Source organism: Sinocyclocheilus grahami, unplaced genomic scaffold (genome assembly GCF_001515645.1).
Source record: "Sinocyclocheilus grahami isolate Dianchi unplaced genomic scaffold, SAMN03320097.WGS_v1.1 scaffold172.1, whole genome shotgun sequence".
NCBI classification, from domain to species: Eukaryota; Metazoa; Chordata; class Actinopteri; order Cypriniformes; family Cyprinidae; genus Sinocyclocheilus; species Sinocyclocheilus grahami.
The window spans coordinates 1006465-1026825 of NW_015505351.1; the positions used below are offsets into that span (position 1 = coordinate 1006465).

Sequence of the window (20361 nt, forward strand, 5' to 3'; positions counted from 1 at the left end):
AATGATTCAGGATGCAGCGGTACGACTGGTCTTCAACGAGCCCAAAAGAGCCCATGTTACACCTCTCTTTATCTCCTTGCACTGGCTACCGGTTGCGGCTCGAATCAAGTTCAAGACATTGATGCTTGCATATAGAACAGCCACAGGCTCAGCACCCGCCTACTTCCACTCACTACTACGAATCTACATCCCCTCCAGAAGTCTGAGATCCGCTAGTGAGCGACGCCTCATGGTACCATCACAGTGAGGCTCAAAATCACTTTCCAGAACATTCTCGTTCACCATTCCTGGCTTGTGGAACGATCTTCCCACCCCTATCCGGAATGCTGAATCCCTGACAATTTTCAAGCGACAGCTGAAAACTCATCTCTTTTGAAGCTACTTGAATTCATCATAAAAAAATATATATATATATAAAAAACTCTCTTTATTTATTCCTTCTCTTTCTAGCTTGTACTTATTTGAACAATGTCTAGAAACTTGGTATTACAAGCACTTCCTGTATCTGTTTGCCTCTTTTAAGAAGAATCGCTTTATGTATCCCCCAATTGTAAGTCGCTTTGTATAAAAGCGTCTGCAAAATGACTAAATGTAAATGTAAATACTGAAAAATCACATCCCTGTATATAATCAGGGAAATGAGAATAAGTGTAGACAGATAATGATTATTTGTAGCACAACCTGTAATCGGTACACAGGATTATTAGGATTATCCTGACTGCAAGGATATCAGCGGCAATTCTGGACATGAGAATATGGATTTTTGCCAATTTTACAGAGCGGTATTTTAAAGAAGCAAGAGAAAAGATATGAAGAGGGAACAACAGAATCAAGGAAATGTTCTGAGCTGAACTAATATTGGCTTCGAAAGAACCACTGCTCCAGCAGAACAGAAAGTAATGTAAGTTTCAGTATTTAGTGGGCTTGTTTCACAGACCTGTCCTTGTCTCCAGCACTCCCTGAAGAGTTTCCAGTTGTTGTTGTTGCGGTGGTCTTTGAGCCAGAGCAGCCTGCGCTCGTAGAGCCAGCAGTGCGGGATGTCAGCATATTGTTTGGGCGGTTCTTCCACTGCTTTCTTTCTCTCAGCTTTGGGCTCCTCCAGAGGCTCATGCTTCAGGTTCAGCTTGGTGCCACGGCCCGCCGGGATTTTGTTTTCCACCACAGAGGCAATGATGTCATCCAGGATGTTGGGCATGCTGCGACCACTCTTGACAATCTGTGGTAGGAAGACCCCAAATGAAACCATAAGCTATTTTAGGACAACAAATATTTTTTTCTTTATAGTGATACAGACTCTATGTCACAGGAGTCCTCAAATAGCGGAGTGCGGTCTAATTCTAGACCACAGCTTGTTTGCACAATTTTACAGTTTCTACAGTTTAAAGTGAGCAGAGAGTGGAGCTGTACACAAGCACTCAGGGTAGTTTATGATAATGATCTTTCGGCACTATATCCTCTAATACATTTAGCTAGAGCCGAACATGCTTCATTCAAGCTCTTTTCACTCCATGTGCATTCTAAAAAGCAAAAAGCCTGAAACCTTATACAGTGTCTTTTCTGTCACATGGCCTTCTGTCATATAAATGTAAAAATAACACATCTGTTTACCTTTAATATTCATATCCAATTGCATGTCTTAGTGACATTTTTTTTGTAGAAAAATTCTCAGCTACTGCAGATTTGGCTCTCGGGCCCAATATCCTCATCTTTTATGACTATCTTGACCATTTGACCATTTACTACTATTCCACAAAAATACTGTCCGGACCTCCAATGGGAAGGAAACATAGAGACTTTAATTGAATACCCATGGCTCTTTATGCGAGAATGGCCATATATTTAGTAAACTGCCATCTATGTGATAATGACTAATTTCTATGATGTTTACATCAGTTTTTTTATAATGATATTGTTGGTAGACAATATCGTTATAAAAAAACTGATGTAAACATCATAAAAAGTATGGAAACACCAGCTTGATTATAATTACTATTTTTCTGTATACGCAATATGTGTACAAAACTAATTTCAAGAATAAATCTTTAGATCAAAACTTTTTGAAGTTAAATGAGCAAACTTTTCATTGGTTGTGTATGTTGCCACCTCTGTATGCTAGTTGAGTCTCTCTGTTTGAGTATGATCAGTAGGTGTTGGTTTTCTTACCTGCGAGGCAGTGGAGTACACTGGAGCGAATGCGATGCCAGCATCAGTGGAGCCCAGGCGCAGCTTGCCTGCAGTGGTGGTGAGGAGGTCTCGAAGGGTTGATCCCTGCTCCAGGGAAGATGCTTTACTGTGCAGAGACTCCAAAGCATCTGACTGATCCTTCTCTTCCTTTATCTTTCCAACACCTGACTCCTTATTTTCTGCAGGAGAGAAGAACAGGCTGTTCAAACCTCAGATGTCAATCTCTTTCACATCATATGAAATTCAAAAGTAAAAAAAATAGTAGAACTTCTGGTTTACTTCCATAATATGATACATTCCCATAATAATTAGTGGGAAATTATGTGGTGGGTCTTTTTATTAGAATTTTAAAGTCATGATAAAACAGAGGTAGCGACAGATATTTGAGTGTACCAGATTATCGAAAAAATAAATAATGCAGGGCAGACTTGGTTCTATGCATTGCTTGCTAATTGGATTTTAAGACGTGGACATGGCACTCAAAAGCGAGGCAGATACTTACAAGATTGCAGGTGTTGTGACATTTTGAATCAAAATTACAAGATCAAAAAAGGAACATACACGGATAAAATGTTCACAGTATGATTTCTAACAAGCTTTTTAGAAAATAGCAGAGTATAAACTCTTAACAGTTTCAAAAACAACTCTGAAAACCTTAATTAGCTTGCTCAGGTGTCTGATTTGGATTGGATGGAGCTAAACTTTTCAGGGCAATGACATTTCCAGGGCCAAATTTGAGGACTCCTGCACACTATTACATTTACAAGTTTTCAGATGTACAATTTTCATTTGGGCGGAGAATAAAAAGGGGTTAAAAATCCCACTGACTTAGACAAGGTAGGATGAGAGACATTTCTGGAGAACAAAATATCACAGAGACTTGAGATTGGGCTTTTTGCAAGTACCTAGAACACCCTAGCAACTACCAAGCAACTGCAATGTACTAAAAAACTGCTCAAAACACCAGCAACGCACATTACAATATGCCATAGCATGAACTATATACTCTATTGTTATATTTTAAGAGCTGACATGAAACAACAAAAATGCAGACTTGTCAAGAAGCGCAATTTAAGCACCACTGCTAAATGAAGAAACTTCTATACGCCGCACTGGGCAACAAACTGAACTGAACGTGTGCCAACAACCACAGGGCTGATGGTCTTTTAAGTGCATTTCATTTGGAGAGAGCGGCGTGTTCGGCATGTGAGAGCAGCTGAAGAACTGGATAAACATGTGGTTAGGCGAACTCTTAAGACCGTGGGAGCTCACAACTGAGAAGGCCTGTAACGTACACCACTAAATGTGAGGATTGTGGAATGCTGGCGGCCTGTCAAGCATGCACACGCCTGCAGAGAAAGGAAAAACACAGGGGCAGCTGGCAGACCTCCGGCCCCTGGCTACCAATAACTTCAACCATACCTTAAGTTTTATTGTTTCTGTACCCACCCTTCTTTTCCTCACGGGATTTCTGCTCAGCCAGATCGGCCAGGAAGTGCAGAGGCGATTGGGACTCGGGTGGGGTGAACTTGCTGTCGGTGCTGGTGTCGCTGGCGGGACTGCTCCCTCCGTTGGCCTCTACCTTCAGAGAGGAGTTTTGCTGGCCTCCCTCAGGCTTACACAGAGAGATCTTGTTGCTGTGATTTAGCACGTTTTGTAACACCTGTGAAAAGTAAGACTGTGTCAGAAACAGCTCAGCAGTTTGAGGAGAGTGAAGGGAAATATTGTGGACTTTTAGTGGTTGAGAGATGAAGCAGGATTGTACTCAACATTCCTGCGCAGAACAGAATGTGAAAATCTGTGTGTGATTGAGAGAGTGTTAGAGTTTGTGTTTACAGTGAGAGCACGCACACTCTAGTCAAAGCTAATGCCCCATTTAATTTCATGTGAATGGAAATGTGACTGAGAGGGATAGATGTACAGTTTGTTCAATGGGATATATTGTCTCAAGGCCTTAAGGTCTGTGTTTTTTTTTGTCAAGAGGTATTAATGTTTTGCCAGCTGAACAGTACAAGCTATTGAAAATAATTGGGTTCATCCAGAGTTGTCCAGGTCACTGCTGAAATAGCAAACTGACCGTTTTGTCACATGGAATCCACAAAAAAAAATTCACACTGGTCAGGATGAACCAATCATGTGATTACTGGATTTGAATAATTTTGCAGAAATTGCTGAAGCAGATTTCCATTTTTTGTCTGATATCAATCCTTGAAATGAACAGATTAAATGAATTTACTATTATACTATTTTTCTTTCTATTTTCATCTTGTTTTCCAGAACAAATATCGAAACATTTTTAAATCAAGATGCATTTACTTGAGACACAAAATGACATAAGATTCTTGTTTTCTGAAAATTCTATGCAGAGTCCCACACATGACACATGGACAAAAATATATTTATTTTGGCCATCAATTAAGAATGAATTCCCACAACTATATAATCTAATCTACATAATCAAATTCTTAATATCTACATTTTTTACACATGTCATGTGTAGGGTTCTGTTTATTTTTAAGCTTATGCTTAAAACAAGAAAAAATATCTGCCATTGGAATCAAAAAATAAACTTTTTTCCCCTTTGAATTGAGTGTATCTTGATTTAAGAATCTTTAGATATTTGTACTGGAAAAAGAAAAATTCTATGTAGGAAAATCATTTTTGCAGTGTACTGACATCAAACACTTAGCATACAGTACCACAACTGTACATCCCTCACAGCTTGTTTAATTTGTGTAAAATTAAAAAATTTAATCTACCCCACCCAATGACACATTCACATACCTGGGAGACGCCATTGGTGGACGGCAGCTTGTTGTAGAGGGTGTTCTGCTTCCAAGCACAGGAGCAGTATGATTTAATGCTGTACTTCTCCCTGAGCATGTGCATAGCGTTCACCAAGTCCGCTAGAACTAAAGCACACAGACAAAACAAGTCAAAAGATACAGTTGCCTCTTTCTCTATCTTCAGCTAAAGGCATAACTACAAGCAATCTGGGATCATTCCAGAATGAAAGTGTCTCTTTCCATACCAGTTCCTGGAATGATCTGTGTTGGCATCAGGTGCTTGTGATCATGAGGCTGTCCCTTGACACACTTCAACCAGGCGTACAGCTCTTTATCTGCGAAATAAGAAAAAGGTGGATTACTCACAGAGACTGAGAGTGACAACACACACAGAGAAGGGCACTGTCACTGGCCCGTTTTCCCGTAGAGGAGTCACAGTGTTTATGCTTCAAAGTAAATAAGGAGCTCTGAGCCTTGACACTTCTAGAGCTAGAGGGGTTTAATGCCCTGCGGCAGACTTCAAGCCTAAAGAAGACAGAAAGAGCTGCTGCAGGAAGGGGAGACTTAAATGAGGCGAACACAGAAGAGGAAGACACAGAGACACATCTCAAACCCCTGGGACAGCTGAGCTAGACAGTCCTAGAACAACTGCCACATCCTACAGTGCACACACACACACACACACACACACCCCATTCAAACTAAACCACAAAAGAAAACCATACACTTATTTCTGCCAAGGTTATTATTAAATAGCACTTTTTTTGTTTTGTGATATTTCTGTTACTTTTTGCTTGTATTATTACTTGTATCTTTTGTTTATTTAAACAAAAATACACCGTATGTTTTTGTCAAATAATGCTAATGATTTTAATAATTCCTATAAAAAATTAAATTAGAACAATTATTTCTGTTAATTAATTAAATTAATTTACATCAAATACACAAGTAGCTATAAACAATGTACAATATATCACAACAACTAAACAAAACTCAATTGTGCTGTTTCTGATTTGGATTTTTTTCCATGTTGAGTGTTTTTGAGAGTTCACATTCCAAAACACTCACATCTGAGACAAAAACTGTACACACCAAAATCTGACAGCTATGGGTCACTACTGTTAAAAAATGTCATATATATATATATATATATTAGGGATGCACCGATACTATCGGTATCAGCCCGATACTGAGCTCCTGTACTCGTTAAAAATTGTATTATTACTTGTATCTTTTGTTTATTTAAACAAAAATACACCGTATGTTTTTGTCAAATAATGCTAATGATTTTAATAATTCCTATAAAAAATTAAATTAGAACAATTATTTCTGTTAATTAATTAAATTAATTTACATCAAATACACAAGTAGCTATAAACAATGTACAATATATCACAACAACTAAACAAAACTCAATTGTGCTGTTTCTGATTTGGATTTTTTTCCATGTTGAGTGTTTTTGAGAGTTCACATTCCAAAACACTCACATCTGAGACAAAGAACACCAAAATCTGACAGCTATGGGTCACTACTGTTAAAAAATGTCATATATATATATATATATATATATTAGGGATGCACCGATACTATCGGTATCAGCCCGATACTGAGCTCCTGTACTCGTTAAAATGCCCCGATACCAAACGCCGATACCACACAGCATGTGATAAGTGCCATATTCAGACAAAGAAATACCAACAACAGACAGCAGAATGGGGTTATTAGATAATGGGGTTATTAGATATTAAATATGTCTACAAAGTATATGTATGCAATGAATATAAAACATTCAGTATTAATGCCTGTATAGCTGATTTGCAAAGCACACTGAGTGGATTGAGCGCACGGCGGCGCAGATGCGCGAGCTTGTCGAGTGAATATCCCTCTCACATACATCACTGGAAAGTTTGTAGTTCGGTCGGATATGTCAAAAAGATGTAAGTAAAACAATGCACAAGTTACTTAATGGTAGGGAGGGAGGGAGGGAGAGAGAGAGAGAGAGAGAGAAAGAGAGCACTTCTGTTGTGTGATCTTTATTGATGTTCCAAAAAATACTGGAAGTACCAAAAAATAAAAGTATCGGTATCAGGCGAGTACTGGAAAAAGTGGTATCAGTGCATCCCTAATATATATACATATAAACATACATAAAACAAAAAATTTTCCCCTCACATTTTAAATATCTGGGGCATTTTAAGCCTACCGCATATCAACAGAAAGAGAGTACTAGCAGAGTCAGTGCTCAAAGGTGAATATGAAAATGACAACTGACCTTTAGAGCTCTTCCTCTCCTTGGCCTTGTAACAGTCCAAACACACCACAAATCCACATTTTTGGCAGACCCAGTGAATGTTAAACAATGTGGCTTCACATGCGTCGCAGCTCTCTCTCACTCCGCGCACCGCTCTCTTCCAGGCGATCTTGGCTGCAGAGCAAAGCAAACAGGACATGGATGAAACGGACATTCACAGAGCTCACTCACTTTTTTCATTTTCCTTTCTCGCTCTCCTTTCAGACTGACAGGCTGCTGTAAATATAACGGTACACTGGTAACGTTTTAGGAGATCATGTATGACGCACCAAAAAACAAGCAGTGAAGCTCACCATCTTTCTTTATCCATGTAGTTGCTGTATTCTCAGTCATAACCAGTTGACAGAATTTGTCTCCAATGTCGCTGAGGATGTATTTGGAAGTCTCCAGGTCCAGGATGTTTTCTTCATAACCCTCTGGGGCCCAAAGACTGAGCGCCTCTTCATCATATTGATCAGGAGCAGAGAAGCCATCAATCCGGATCACTCCGTTTTTACTGTACGAGAGGCTGGAGATCAGGAAGAAAGAGAGTGTGCAATTAAGAGTTTATTTCCTTCCCTAAGAGCAATTCTATAACATAATAAGATAGAGGAGAAAACTGTACACACAAGACAGGGCAGAAAAAAGCAGACATACTTGTAGTTTGGTCGGATATGTCAAAAAGATGTAAGTAAAACAATGCACAAGTTACTTAATGGTAGGGAGGGAGGGAGGGAGGGAGAGAGAGAGAGAGAGAGAGAGAGAGAGAGAGAGAGAGCGCGCACTTCTGTTGTGTGATCTTTATTGATGTTCGCTCACTTAGCACGCATCATTTGGATTAAAACTAAATCGTAAATATAAGACGATTTATAGGGGCATTCACTATAGACGTCATACAGGTTAACTAGGTTAACTTCAAAAGAAGCTCAAGGAAATGTTTACTTACTGTGAAACAAATAGAGATGCAATTATTTTACCATGACCATGAAATACACAGTTTGCAACAAGCAGTTTTGTAATTTCTTAAACCTAAAAACAACCATCTTCTGTTTTACTTGGCATGTTCTCTATATTGTATTGTCTGTATATTGTTTATGTCTACTGTACTACAGCGTTTGACTATTTCTGCTGCAGCAACAACCCTCCCTATTTACTACACTACACAAATAATTAGGGTTGGGTACCGAAACCCGGGACCAATATGGCACCGGTACCTATGTAACGGGTATGTGCTAGAACCGAATCCGAACGCAGATTTCGGTGCCTCATTTCGGTGCCATGCCTGAGTGATCGATTGAAATATTTGTCGGACGTAAGAAGCATCATCACTGGCACCGCACGTGAAAAATAATTTCCCGACTCAGAAAATGCATGTGAACTCAAGTGGGAAAGCTCTGATAATACAAAACCAACACATCTTTGTAGTAACGAGAGTGTCCATGTTGTTTTCACATTCCGACTTAAAAGCACAACTCGGGAAATGAGAGCATCCGAGGAGCGCGTGAATGCAGTAATTACACTTGCTCTGATGGCAGCAGGTAGCCTTCCGTGCCTTTTCGCTCCCGTGATTTTCGTGTCCACTCCTTTAAACATTCTAATATTGTGTATAATTTTGGCGCATCAGGAAGCCGCTCAGGATGCGGTGTATTTACATATTTTTTAATGAGCGTTTGCGCTGTTTACTTTCACTTTCGATTTCGCGATCACACACACTCTGTGTAAAGGGAGCAAGCACATCTTACAAGATCAGATATTTGTCAATGAGCTCAGAATCTGTTGAGCAGCAAATACTCCAGCATGGTCTTGTCAGTCATCTCTCCTTATTCTCGACCTGTGATCAGTCAAAGCTGACTCCTGCAGCTCTTGTTGGATGCAGGGTTGCCAAGTCCGCGTTTTTTCCACAGAATTGGGTTACTTTTAAACTGTTGCCATGGGTTGATTTTGCCAAGTGGGTTAAAGGTTTGAAATATTGCATAAATTACATTTGACTGAAATGCTTGTATTGAAACATTTTGCATTCTACCTATGATAAAACTTTCATGGTCTTCTACATTAACTGTTCCCTCCTGGTGGAATGACCTGCCCAGCTCAATCCAAGCAGCTGAGTCCTTAATATTTTCAAGAAACAGCTGAAAACACATCTCTTTCATCTTCATTTGACGCTCTAACTCTAGCACTCTCTATTCTAATGCTACTTCTAATTTTATCTGCTTGTTTTTTTTTTATTAAATTTGACCCTCTAACATTTGCACTCTCTATTCTATTTCTGTTCTAATGGCAAATCCATAATATTTGGGGGGAATTTATTATTATTATTTTTTTATAAGTATCGGTTCAGGCACCGTTTAGGCACCGGAACCGTTTTAAAAGTATTGATTTGGCACCGGTATCGAAAAAAAAACCAAACGATACCCAACCCTACAAATAATCAGTCTAACCATGTAGCCTGATGAGTGCAACGCAAACATGATTCCTCGTTTTGTACTCACCGGCGGAAGTGGTAGAAGCGGCAGAAGACGGGTGAATGGGCAGACTCCTCTCCTTTCTTGGTGCGGATTGAGCGGCACTCCCTGCACTTCTGTAAGTTGGGCCCAATTTCAGAGCATGAGTCGTCCTGCAGGAAGGACTCACCCGTCTGCTTTAGCTTTTTTACCTTCCTCCAGTCCTTCAGTACTGACCGGGGAATGCCATCTATAAACACACCACAGATTCCATTACTTCATCCATTAGGAAACATACTGCATTAAAACTCCACATTTATTAAACATTAACTGAATAATAAAGACAGGAATAAATATTAGCATGACCCAGACGCATCAGTCTATCACTAGGTGGGGACAATGAGAAAAGTGTGCAGGGTTTGAAGAGTTAATGTTTATGTTGTAACCACAAAGAAATCATAATTATGAAACCTGACAGTTGTGACCTACTGTACTGTTACAGTGACCTACCGCTTTAGAAGCTATGCAATTACAAAGAGGCACCATTTTGCTACACAGCAATCATCAGAAAGTGCTAATAAAAGCCCAAGTGCTCTTGGAGATGTTTTCCATATAAATGTGAGCATTCTAGTATTTGCACAGCTGCCGTCCAGATGTTCACCAAATACACCTCACTCTCTTTCTCACACACTGCAAACCTTCCAATAACCCCAAAGTTCAAGTCAACATGAAACAGCCATTCACAGCCCATTTTACTTGTGAAATGTTGACTATTTAATCTGATGAAAACAAAATATTCAATAAGAACTTGATTTCTTTAATTAGGAATTAATTGGAGGGTAAAAAATGTATGGCAGTGGATTGTATGTGGAGGTATGGTACATGTACTAGCATATTCATTTTATCATACGTCATCATATGTACATAACGAAACAAAAGAAATTCATAAAAAAGACCTTTGGAGAGAGGGCAAGCTTGAATACTTTGTAGTGTAGTAAATAAACGTTCAAACTGTGATGTAGACTGTGGTTCACTTACTGGTACTGGCCAGCTTGAGTTTGGTTTTTTCCTTAGCACTCCGGAAAATACCATTTGGCTTTACCTCGTCCTCCTCCTTCTCATTGTCTCCTTTCCTTTTCTGCATGTCGTTCTGCTTCTTTTTGTAAGTGGGCTTGGGTTGCCTTTTAGTCCTTTGTTCAAGCTTGCTCTCGCTAGAGTCAGAATCATCGCCGCTCTCCGAGCCCGATTCGTATGGGCGCTTGGGGGTACGGCGTGTCTTTCTGTCCTCCTGGGACAGCTTGTCCTCTTGTTCTTTGCTGTCCTTGCCCAGATCCACATCACTAGATGCAGGGGCAATCAGGTTGACGGAGCATGGTTTAATTAGCTCAGAAATGGCATTCTCATTTTTTTCAGATTTGTTTGTGTTTTTGTCCTCCTCCGAGTGTCGCGTGAGCCAGGCTTTCTTGAGCTTGTGATAGTTAGACTGGCACACCTGCGCTGGCTGTCCATTGGGCACCGGGCTGGCTTTGCTGGCAGGATTGCTGGGCGTGGAATTATCCTGAGCGATGGTGGGTGAGTCCTGAGAGGATCTGACGCTACCGCTTTCACTCTCTGAGGCGCTACTGGAGCCACGAGACTGAGCCGCAGCCAGAGCTGCTTTGGCCTTCTTCAGGTGAACGAAGTTCCTCGAGTAGGCCTGTGTGGGGCCAGCGGAGCTGGCCTGAGGGAGCGCACTAGGGGAGGTGGTTCTCGAGCCTCCCTCCTGCGACTCAACAACAGTGGGAGGGCGGCTTTTGGAAGCAGAGCTTTCCAGTCTGCTACTACCACTAGCGCTAGAGATGGAGAATGATAGATCTGCTCCATTGTGGCTCTGCATGCTAAACGTGCTGCTGGCAGCAGCAATGGATTCATTAGTCCTAGTGTTGCACACAGAATTGGCAACAACTGCCACTGAGCTGGGAATGACAACCGGTGATGCTCTAATCAGGTTTTTGTTGTACTGTTCACTGGGATCCTCCAAATTCGTGTTTGGTAGGATGACTCTCCCAGATTCTCTACTCTCGGCCACTTTCAGGCAGTATGCCTGAGTGCGGCCAGCAAACAATCTGCTACCGAGTTGCTCTTTGGGGGCCATCTTGGGACCTGGAAACCCGTCATATTTTATGCAAGTAGAAGGGCGGACAATAACAGATGCCATGGCTGCCTGTGGCTTCCCTTGGCTATTCTCTGAATGCCAGGCCACTTTCTCATGGCTCTTTGCTTCCCCGCCGGACCGGCAGGAATCGGCCGAGCCCAGCTCGGCTCCGCTTTTCTCATCCCTGAGCTCTGGGAGCAGGGTGGGCGGCTTCTGCTGTTCTGACACCTTCCCCGCTGAGCTGACGGGCTGGATGGGGGTGAGCGTAGGTGGGGAAAGGCGACCGTAGGCCCCCTCCTTGCGGTCAAGCGCCTGCTGGGTGGGCGGGTGAAAGACCGGCGCTCTACGCAAGGCTGGCATGCCCTTAGGCTGACTGGAGGGAGAGATAGCCGGGCTGCAGCGTTCACTGACCGTCACCACTGAGGTACTGAGTGAGTGTATGAGTGCTTGTTGACTGAGCTGTTCGCTGATCTTTCCCACCAGTCCCTCTCCCTCTGGTTGGTGCTTAATGAGAGGGGGAGGCTTGGACAAAGACTTGGTGTGACTAGAGTTGTACGAGCCCAAGGACAAAGGGCTAGAGACTGCGGGTGCTTTGTCAAAGTATGGATTGAGATCTTTGGATTGGAAGAGTCGTGGTGGCTCATTTACAACACTATTTGACAGAGTGGTGAAGTAGTTGGTTTGAGGGAGGGACTGAGATACAGAGTGTTTGTACTTGTACAGATCAGCCACAGAGTGCTCTACCTCTTTCTCATGGCTTTTGGGCTGGGATGAAATTCGGGGGTAGGATTTGCGCTCGGGCTCTCCAGCACAGATCTTGGCAGTGAAGGGGGCCATTTCAATGCTCTCTCTAAGAATGCGGTGGTTTTCTTCCTTATATTTGCTGGTACGGTCTGGCCCCCCCTGGGGCATGCGTGGTGGTAGTTGCTGCTTGCTGTGGGGGGACTCCATGTAGAAACGGTGCAGCTCCTTGTTGGTAGGCGTCCGGCTTCGGTCCGGCTCTTGCTTCAGGTGGGCATTGGCCATGCTATGCATAGGGTCCACAAACAGATTCTTCTCCTGATCTCTGAAGAAATTATATAAAAAAATTCAGTCAGCATCACAAAAATGTCTGCCAGCGTGATCGATATAATTCCTTCTAAATTGGTGATTCTAAAGGGGTAATCTAAAAAAGTTCAGATATACCTGCATATCTGAAAATATCAAACTTAAGTATTTTGAGGTTTTTGTTCAATAGTTTTATATAGGTATATATATATATATATATATATAAGTATATCACCAATATGCAAATACAAGGGTTAGTGCTACAGTATGGTCCTTCTCAGATATTAGGTAACTGCACTGGAGGTGGTTCAAATGAGTACAGACATTCAGTGGGCTATAATAGAATAGTTTAATTATGCGCACAGTCACTGAATGAGCGTACAGTGTTTCTATCACATGGCATTTGTTCCACCTCGTGTCACAAGGTATTTAACAGCTAGCCACAGTTCCAGGCACTGCAGGACTGTGGGAATGGATTAACCACGTGTGTTAATGACAGACAGAGAAACACACAAGTGTGTGCCTGCTCACTCTTTATGGAGCTCTCCAGGGGTTTTAGAGAGCGGCGGGCTGGAGTGTGAGCTGATCTTGATGGGTCGATGAGGATCTGCACTGGCTGGTCTGCCCGGGACATGGCTCAAAATCCCCATGCTGTCTGCTGAGGTTACAGGGGTGGACTGGTGCAGCCAGGGGCTGGAAGTGTTCTGCATCGCACACACACACAAACAAACAAGCAGAAGGTCATAATGCACTCAAAGCCACACACACTTCTCTCTCGACAAGTCATAGCACACAAACTGTGCATAAGAATTGACTGTCTCTCATTCTGTGATATTTTCCTACTCACTCACAGATGCTTATAATGAAGGATGTGAAAAAGTGATTCCAGTTGAGTTATCTTATATTATCTTGCAATATTCTGGGTTGACAGAAATGCAGGAAGTTATCATGATCATGAAAAGCCTCGAAATGTGTCCAGACATGATACAGCAAATACAAGCATGTGCTCACACATTATGCTTTATTACTGTAGGGTAGTTTGTTTCAGGCTAAGTTCAAAACAAAAAATCCCTGACAGAAGCAAGAGAGGGGCTGAGTATCTGTCTTTCCTCTAAGATATCTTCTTACAACAACCTCAACTGAACAATGTGCATTTCAATTCACAACACACACAGCTGCAAATTACAGTCAGTATAAATTATAACAACCAGGGCTAGAAAACAGACAGGCACCTACACATACCCTCCGTAGGCTGGAGTCCGAATTGACAGCATTTTCAGGATGTACCCACTTGTATCCAGGTGGGTAGGAGTGGGTACCGTTTGGGTATTGCCAGATGATGGGGTAGAGGCCGAGCTGGTTATATGAGGCACCTCCATGTGTTTGGGCCAGCAGGGTTGGGGGTGGCTGCTGCTGGAGGAACTGCTGCTGCTGGTGGGAATGGTGGTGGGCCAAAGCCAAGTGCCCAAGTCCAGGGGAGTCCAGCCGTGGATGGCTGCCCAGAAGAGAGGTTGATGGAATTGTGGGCAGTACGGTGGTAAGAAGGTGTGGGTGGTGCACAGAGTGGCTCATGGAGGAAGAAGGGAGGAGGTGGGACGGGTGGTGCGAGCTGCGCGTAAGACACGTAGCGTGAGAAGAACCATGTAGTGGATGCAGGTGTGGGTGCAGGTAAGTCATGTGGTTGCTATCTGATTCAGGACGCACCAACGCAGGGTCTCGGTACACCGAAAAAGGCTCATTTTTGTCAACAAGTGGGCTTTTTCTTGATTCCGATGGCCCCCCTCGGGCTGGCACAGGCTTAAAACTATAGCGGGGTATGTCTGGTTCGGGTTTGAGTGGCAAGCGGCCTGTTGTAGGTGGGTTTTCAAGGTGGCGCGGTTTATGTTTGGACACCTCAGGAGATGTATTTGGTTTGGGCTTGGAGGATTCATGAACACTGTGGATTTTTGGCTTAATGATGTCAGGTGAAGGACTGCACTTGGGCTTGAGAATGTCAGGGGATGAGTTGGACTTAGGTTTGGGCAGTTCAGGGGAAGGACTGAGTTTATGGGTTTTCTTGATGTCCTCAGTTAACAAGGCATTTTTAATAACCATAGATGTGTACTGCTGCTGGAGCTTCCCTCGCTCACCCAGGGCCGCTAACTCACTCACTGATGTCACCGGCCTTATGACCTCAGAGTGGGTGAATTCGATTTTACCGCCTATGCTGCGAGCATTCTGCTGCTGCTCGCCATCCGGCCTCCTGCACTCTGAGTGGGAGGCGTTTTGCACCAAATGTCTGGATTCAGGGATGTAAGCATCATACTTCTGTGATGCCAGCAGGGCCGATACGGCCTCAGAGTTCTCTCTGGAACTAGACTGCTTGATGGCATCCTCTGTGATATCAATCACGCACTTGGGCGTGTGCGTCAGTGGTGTTCCTGTGCCATAAAGGTCCTTGGGGAGGGTTTTCACAGTGCTTTTCATCTCGACAATGCAGCTTTGGACCTCTGTCGGTCCAGAGGCTTGGTTTTGTGTACAGGAGGCTGGAGGAGTCAGCGGAGATCTCCTTTCTCCTGACCTCTCGCTCTCTGACAGCTGAGCCACCTCCACGGCCACTGGCTTGCTGCTTTTATCCTGCATCTCATCCCAGGGAGATAGCCTGTTGATTACACTCAACTCATCCACAGGCTTGGATCCCTGGGACTTCTCCTCCTCCTCTGGAACTTTTGAAGTGCTCTTGCATTTGAGCTCATTCTCTGAACTGGGCTCCGATGAGGAGTCTATGCTCCGCTTATTAGAGTTCTCAGAGTCGCTGCTCTCAGAGAGGTCAGACGTCTCAGTTTTGAGCCGCTTGAGACCGCCCTTCTTGTCCTCTTCATCTGCTTTCCTCCTCTTGTTTGTCTGCTTGCTTTTGTTTTTAGAAGAATCTAGAAAGAAAAATAGGCCAACTCTGTCAGGAAGAACTTTCAACACAGGCACAAAACGTGCCACCAGCAAACATTTACATGCAAGCTGAGTGCACAGGAAACTCAATCCAATTGATTATTCAAGCACGGATCAGGATGATGTCATTTTGTACTTAGGTTAAAGGCTGATTGAATCTTAAGTGCTGCATTAGAAGTGTGATGGATGGGACTCTGGTAGAATTTATGCACACTTAAAATGTCCATTTCACTGCAGTGGCTGCACTCACCTCATCTCTCAAAGACCCAACACCCTGACCAACACTGTACTGCAGGAATTATGATGGAAGGATCTAAATGATCTTTTACCAGACGGCCATCCGGCCAAAAAGTTAGCACTGAACCTATCCAGTAGAAGGTTTCGTCAACTTAAATATACAGCACTAGACCGTGCCAAATATAATAGCCTCTATATAACATGAAGCCATAATAGGGGAAAATCCAATCAATCTTGAAGAGATTCATTATGTTTTAATTCCTCAGAGTAGGGTGCTGCAATTACCATTTCATTTCCCATCAATTTCCAAACATGACTGAATCAAAGCAATTCAGTCACAGACCTTTAGTCCTTTAAGCATTATTTATGAAAACATTTAGCACAAGTAATACAAAATTCTTCTATATTCACCACATTGTTTTCTTCATGACACACAGACCTACCTGCCAACTTTCGTTGTTAGAACACATGCATACTTCAAGCAAAAGCACCATAAAGATATTTACATTTACATTATAATTGTCTCATTAGTAGCATGATTACTGTAACAACGATCAGTGCTTTACCTTTTCCTCCACTGTCCGATTTTTCATCTTTGATCTTCTCATCATCTGGAACACTACTGTCGGAGCCTTTCCGACGTGAAGATCTTGAGCCGCGCTGTTGACCTGGTGAGGACTGCTGCTGCTGGTGTTGCTGAGATAGCTGCTGCTGAGCATGCTGGGATTGTAGCTGCTGCTGCTGAGCCTGAGAGGCCTGTTTGGGGGTGGAGCCAGAGGAATTCATCACGGGTCTGGGGCTATTGGCCTGGGCACGCGTGTAATGACCCTGAAAAAAAAACACAAAAGGATGCACAAACACAAGCATGAGAGGGCTTGTAATGGATTTAGGTTATAGAGAGTGAAAGAGAACTTTTAATTTAAAACCACCAATATAAAAAAAACACTTCCTTGCCAGCAATGACTGCACTACACATGTCTGTAAAAAACTGGTCACAGAGCTAGGCTTAAAGAAGAGTTCCTATGGCTCTTAAAAAAGCTTTCCAACCGTGTATCTCAAAGAACTATTTTACACCCCAAATCCATTTAATCCATGCAAGCACGGCGTGTGAAACGGTAACCGGGGTAAAGCATTTATTGGAAAATTAGTACTTGTAATAAATTATGCTAAATAATTATAATAGGCAGGGATATGCAGGTGGTATAACAGCAGCTCTAAATCTATGGAGAGAGGGAGGTGCGGCCCGGTACCTGAGTGCTTCCTGTAGAGCCGCTTGGTCTCCCTCCTGTGGTCTGCTTGCATATCCCCAATTAATGTTTAAAACAGGAAAACAGAGAAAGAAAAAAAACAAAAAAAACAAAAACAAGGTGGAACAGAGAAGTCTTGTTAATGATGAAGGGAGCAATGATATGTGTTTCTACAAGGCTCTAGGTTTCTTAAAAAAGATTGTAAAAAAGCACATAGGAACTTTACTTCAAAGCTAGCTACAGACACGACGTCCAGTAATAAGCACAGACACTGGGACAGAGATGCACAAAACAGAAATACAAGTTGGTATATAACAATGAACACAATGTTGTTCCAGGAAGGCAGGTGCGCTGATCATCTAGCAACATAAGCACATATAGGCATGTGAGATATCTGTGTGCTCTTGTAGATTACACTCACGTGGGCAGTGTTGCTGTTCTGGCTAGAGCGAGACCTGCGTCGTGACGTGATACCGATGTTCTCTCCTTTTAGTAAAGAATGGACCACATCATCCAGAAAGGTCATCTGTATCATGGAGGGGTCAACGTTCTGAGGCTCTAGTACCTGTACACAGAGTCAGTAAAATTATTACAAATCAACACATTCATTTTCAGTTTTATGATCAATATTATAAACAACTACAATATTGATTGTGGATTTGTTTAAAGTAATGTTTTATTGGCGAATAATAATAATGCATTTGCTTAATAAAATCACATTTTCACAATACAATGATTTAATAAAACATAATAATAAAATAATAATTTGTGTTCTTTTTTATTATGTAGTTACCACTTCATAAAAGCAGTAAGACTTGAAAAAGCAGAACATTTTTCAGAACTAAAACAAAATCAGGTCTGATACCTGGTCATTCATGACAACCATAGTGCGGCTGAAGAGATCGTGGTGGGTGATGATGCCCGTGAACCACTGGGTGGCTGAGTCCTGTCTGTAAACTCGTACACGGTAGCCATTCAACGAATAGGGACCTGAAGATATCAAGAACCAGAAACACTTTCAAAAACACACATCTAATAACACTACACACAGCATTAATAACAGGCTAAGATCGAATGTACAGAGTGCCTTATTTTCAATGTGGCATATCAAACTTTGCATGATGTTTTTCATTAATTTTCGATTTATTTATAGAGAGCAGGAGTAATATGGAGTACTTTTTACAGCTCAACAGCACTTGGTCACTGTCTACTGTGCGATGCAAGCATTCTACAAACTCTCCTTTTGTTCATTCTGGGTGAACTTTACCTCAGGGAATGACACATCAATCCTTGTATCTGTGATATGCTGTTAGCCACAGTGAACGCTGGCAGGTGTCCAAACTGACTGGAGCTCATTAGTGCAGGGCAGGTCATTCCCATTAATTACTCCTGAACACACCGCTCATATGCCCTGCTAGAGCAGCTAACCCCTCACTGTCCTTGTGCCTACAACAACCCAAAATGCATGTCCCTCACACATGTTTGCACATGCACATAAACCATGGGGCGACGTCTGCATAAAACCACAGACATTTTTTTTTTCCTTTTTGTTCTCTGTTTCCCCACCAAAACCTTTGGCTTTGAGATACTTTCCATTCTGTCCTTGTTAACTGCCAAGTTCAACAATTATCACTAATTGTGGGCCTGGAATTTTGTTATGGACTTTGAAAACAAGAACTTCTGCCAAGACCACAACAACACCCTCTGCCTGAACCAGCAAGGTACAGCGAGCGGTCTTCCATTTTTACAAACCACATCAGGTTTTGTTGTTGGTTTTTTTCATTACTCATTACTTCCGTAATGTCACACATTTCCAAGTGAAAAGGAAGGGACTTTTCTGTTTTGGATCCTAAGAACTGGACATTCCGTACCAGAAAGTATCTAGAACTGAATGTGAGCTGGCAGCCGGTTTGTGAAAAACTACTCCCCTCCTTAAACACTTTGACCTGGAAATGGCGGCTGAAGGTCAAGCCAGCATCACACTGTTAACTTTACTTCTATTGTTCTTTGCCATTATTGCCATAACCATTATTACATGAACATTAGTACTACAACTAACAATGAAAACAGATAGTCATTGTTAAAAAATGTTGTAGGTGAATCATCATTTAATCTTACAGGACAACCTGAGATCACTGTAAGCAAGTAAAAAGGGTAATTTTTGAATTTGACATTTCAACACCAAAAGCAGGATGGTGGGCTCAAATGATCCTTCAGTTACAACTGCCCATTTAGAATAACTGATTAAATGTGACCTTACCTTGCATAAAAATTTCCTGAACCTTTTGGTCTTTCACCCACGCTTTCACTTCTTCATGGAGATGTGGATAGTCCCTAAAAACAGGACTTAAACTGTCCACCTCATCCTGCAGAAAGCAAAACAAACATAACACGTCAGCATAACATTTCCAAAATTACAAGGACACAAAAAAACCTATGCTACAATTTATTTATAATACATTTATTTCATACATATTTCATAAGTGTACTTTAAAAACCATTAACATAATTATTGACATATCACTGACGACTTACTGATATAAAATTATAATTAAACTTTATTTGGAGCATTTCTTTATTGCACAATGCACATTTCTTAACATTATGCCTAAAATATGTTTTGAATTGAATTCTATGATCTCTGTATAATATCAGTCTTTAAATGTATGATATTTAAAGTGTACCTGAAGTATGCTTGCAATAATTCCACTTTAGCACAATCAAATATACTTCAGTATATCTTTAGTTGGATCTCAGCACTACTTCCGCACAATTACAGTGCATTAAGCACAAAATAGGTTGTTCCAATTTAGCAGACTTTAAGTATACCAGTTTAGTATAGCAAAAGTACAATTGCAGGGTATTTTTATTAAGCACATAAATATGTAAATGCATTTGTAGTATACTTAGCACAAAATAAATGTATTTCAAATACATTTTAGAATTTTTTTCTCACTAGGGATATCACTACTGGAGGTAATAATAAACCCCAATAGTTGGTCACGCAAATTCACCACGTTGAGCAGCATGAAGCTGCTTGGTTTGATAGTGACCTCTGTGTGAGCGATGC

General features: G+C 41.9%; 1 protein-coding gene across 1 annotated transcript in view; it reads right to left on the minus strand.

Moving 5' to 3' along the window:
• LOC107593513 (probable JmjC domain-containing histone demethylation protein 2C) overlaps positions 1-20361 on the minus strand; it is a 78578-nt gene that overhangs the window by 2841 nt on the left and 55376 nt on the right. The window contains exons 3-18 of the mRNA XM_016283251.1: positions 19552-19657; positions 18157-18281; positions 17713-17856; positions 17295-17339; positions 16611-16872; positions 14125-15791; positions 13414-13586; positions 10740-12901; positions 9750-9951; positions 7575-7789; positions 7243-7395; positions 5216-5305; positions 4969-5096; positions 3634-3847; positions 2164-2363; positions 938-1216 (exon numbers count right to left, since the gene is read on the minus strand). Coding sequence (XP_016138737.1) covers positions 938-1216; positions 2164-2363; positions 3634-3847; positions 4969-5096; positions 5216-5305; positions 7243-7395; positions 7575-7789; positions 9750-9951; positions 10740-12901; positions 13414-13586; positions 14125-15791; positions 16611-16872; positions 17295-17339; positions 17713-17856; positions 18157-18281; positions 19552-19558 — 6066 coding nt within the window. The 5' untranslated portion in view covers positions 19559-19657. The remainder of the gene's footprint in view (positions 1-937; positions 1217-2163; positions 2364-3633; positions 3848-4968; positions 5097-5215; positions 5306-7242; positions 7396-7574; positions 7790-9749; positions 9952-10739; positions 12902-13413; positions 13587-14124; positions 15792-16610; positions 16873-17294; positions 17340-17712; positions 17857-18156; positions 18282-19551; positions 19658-20361) is intronic.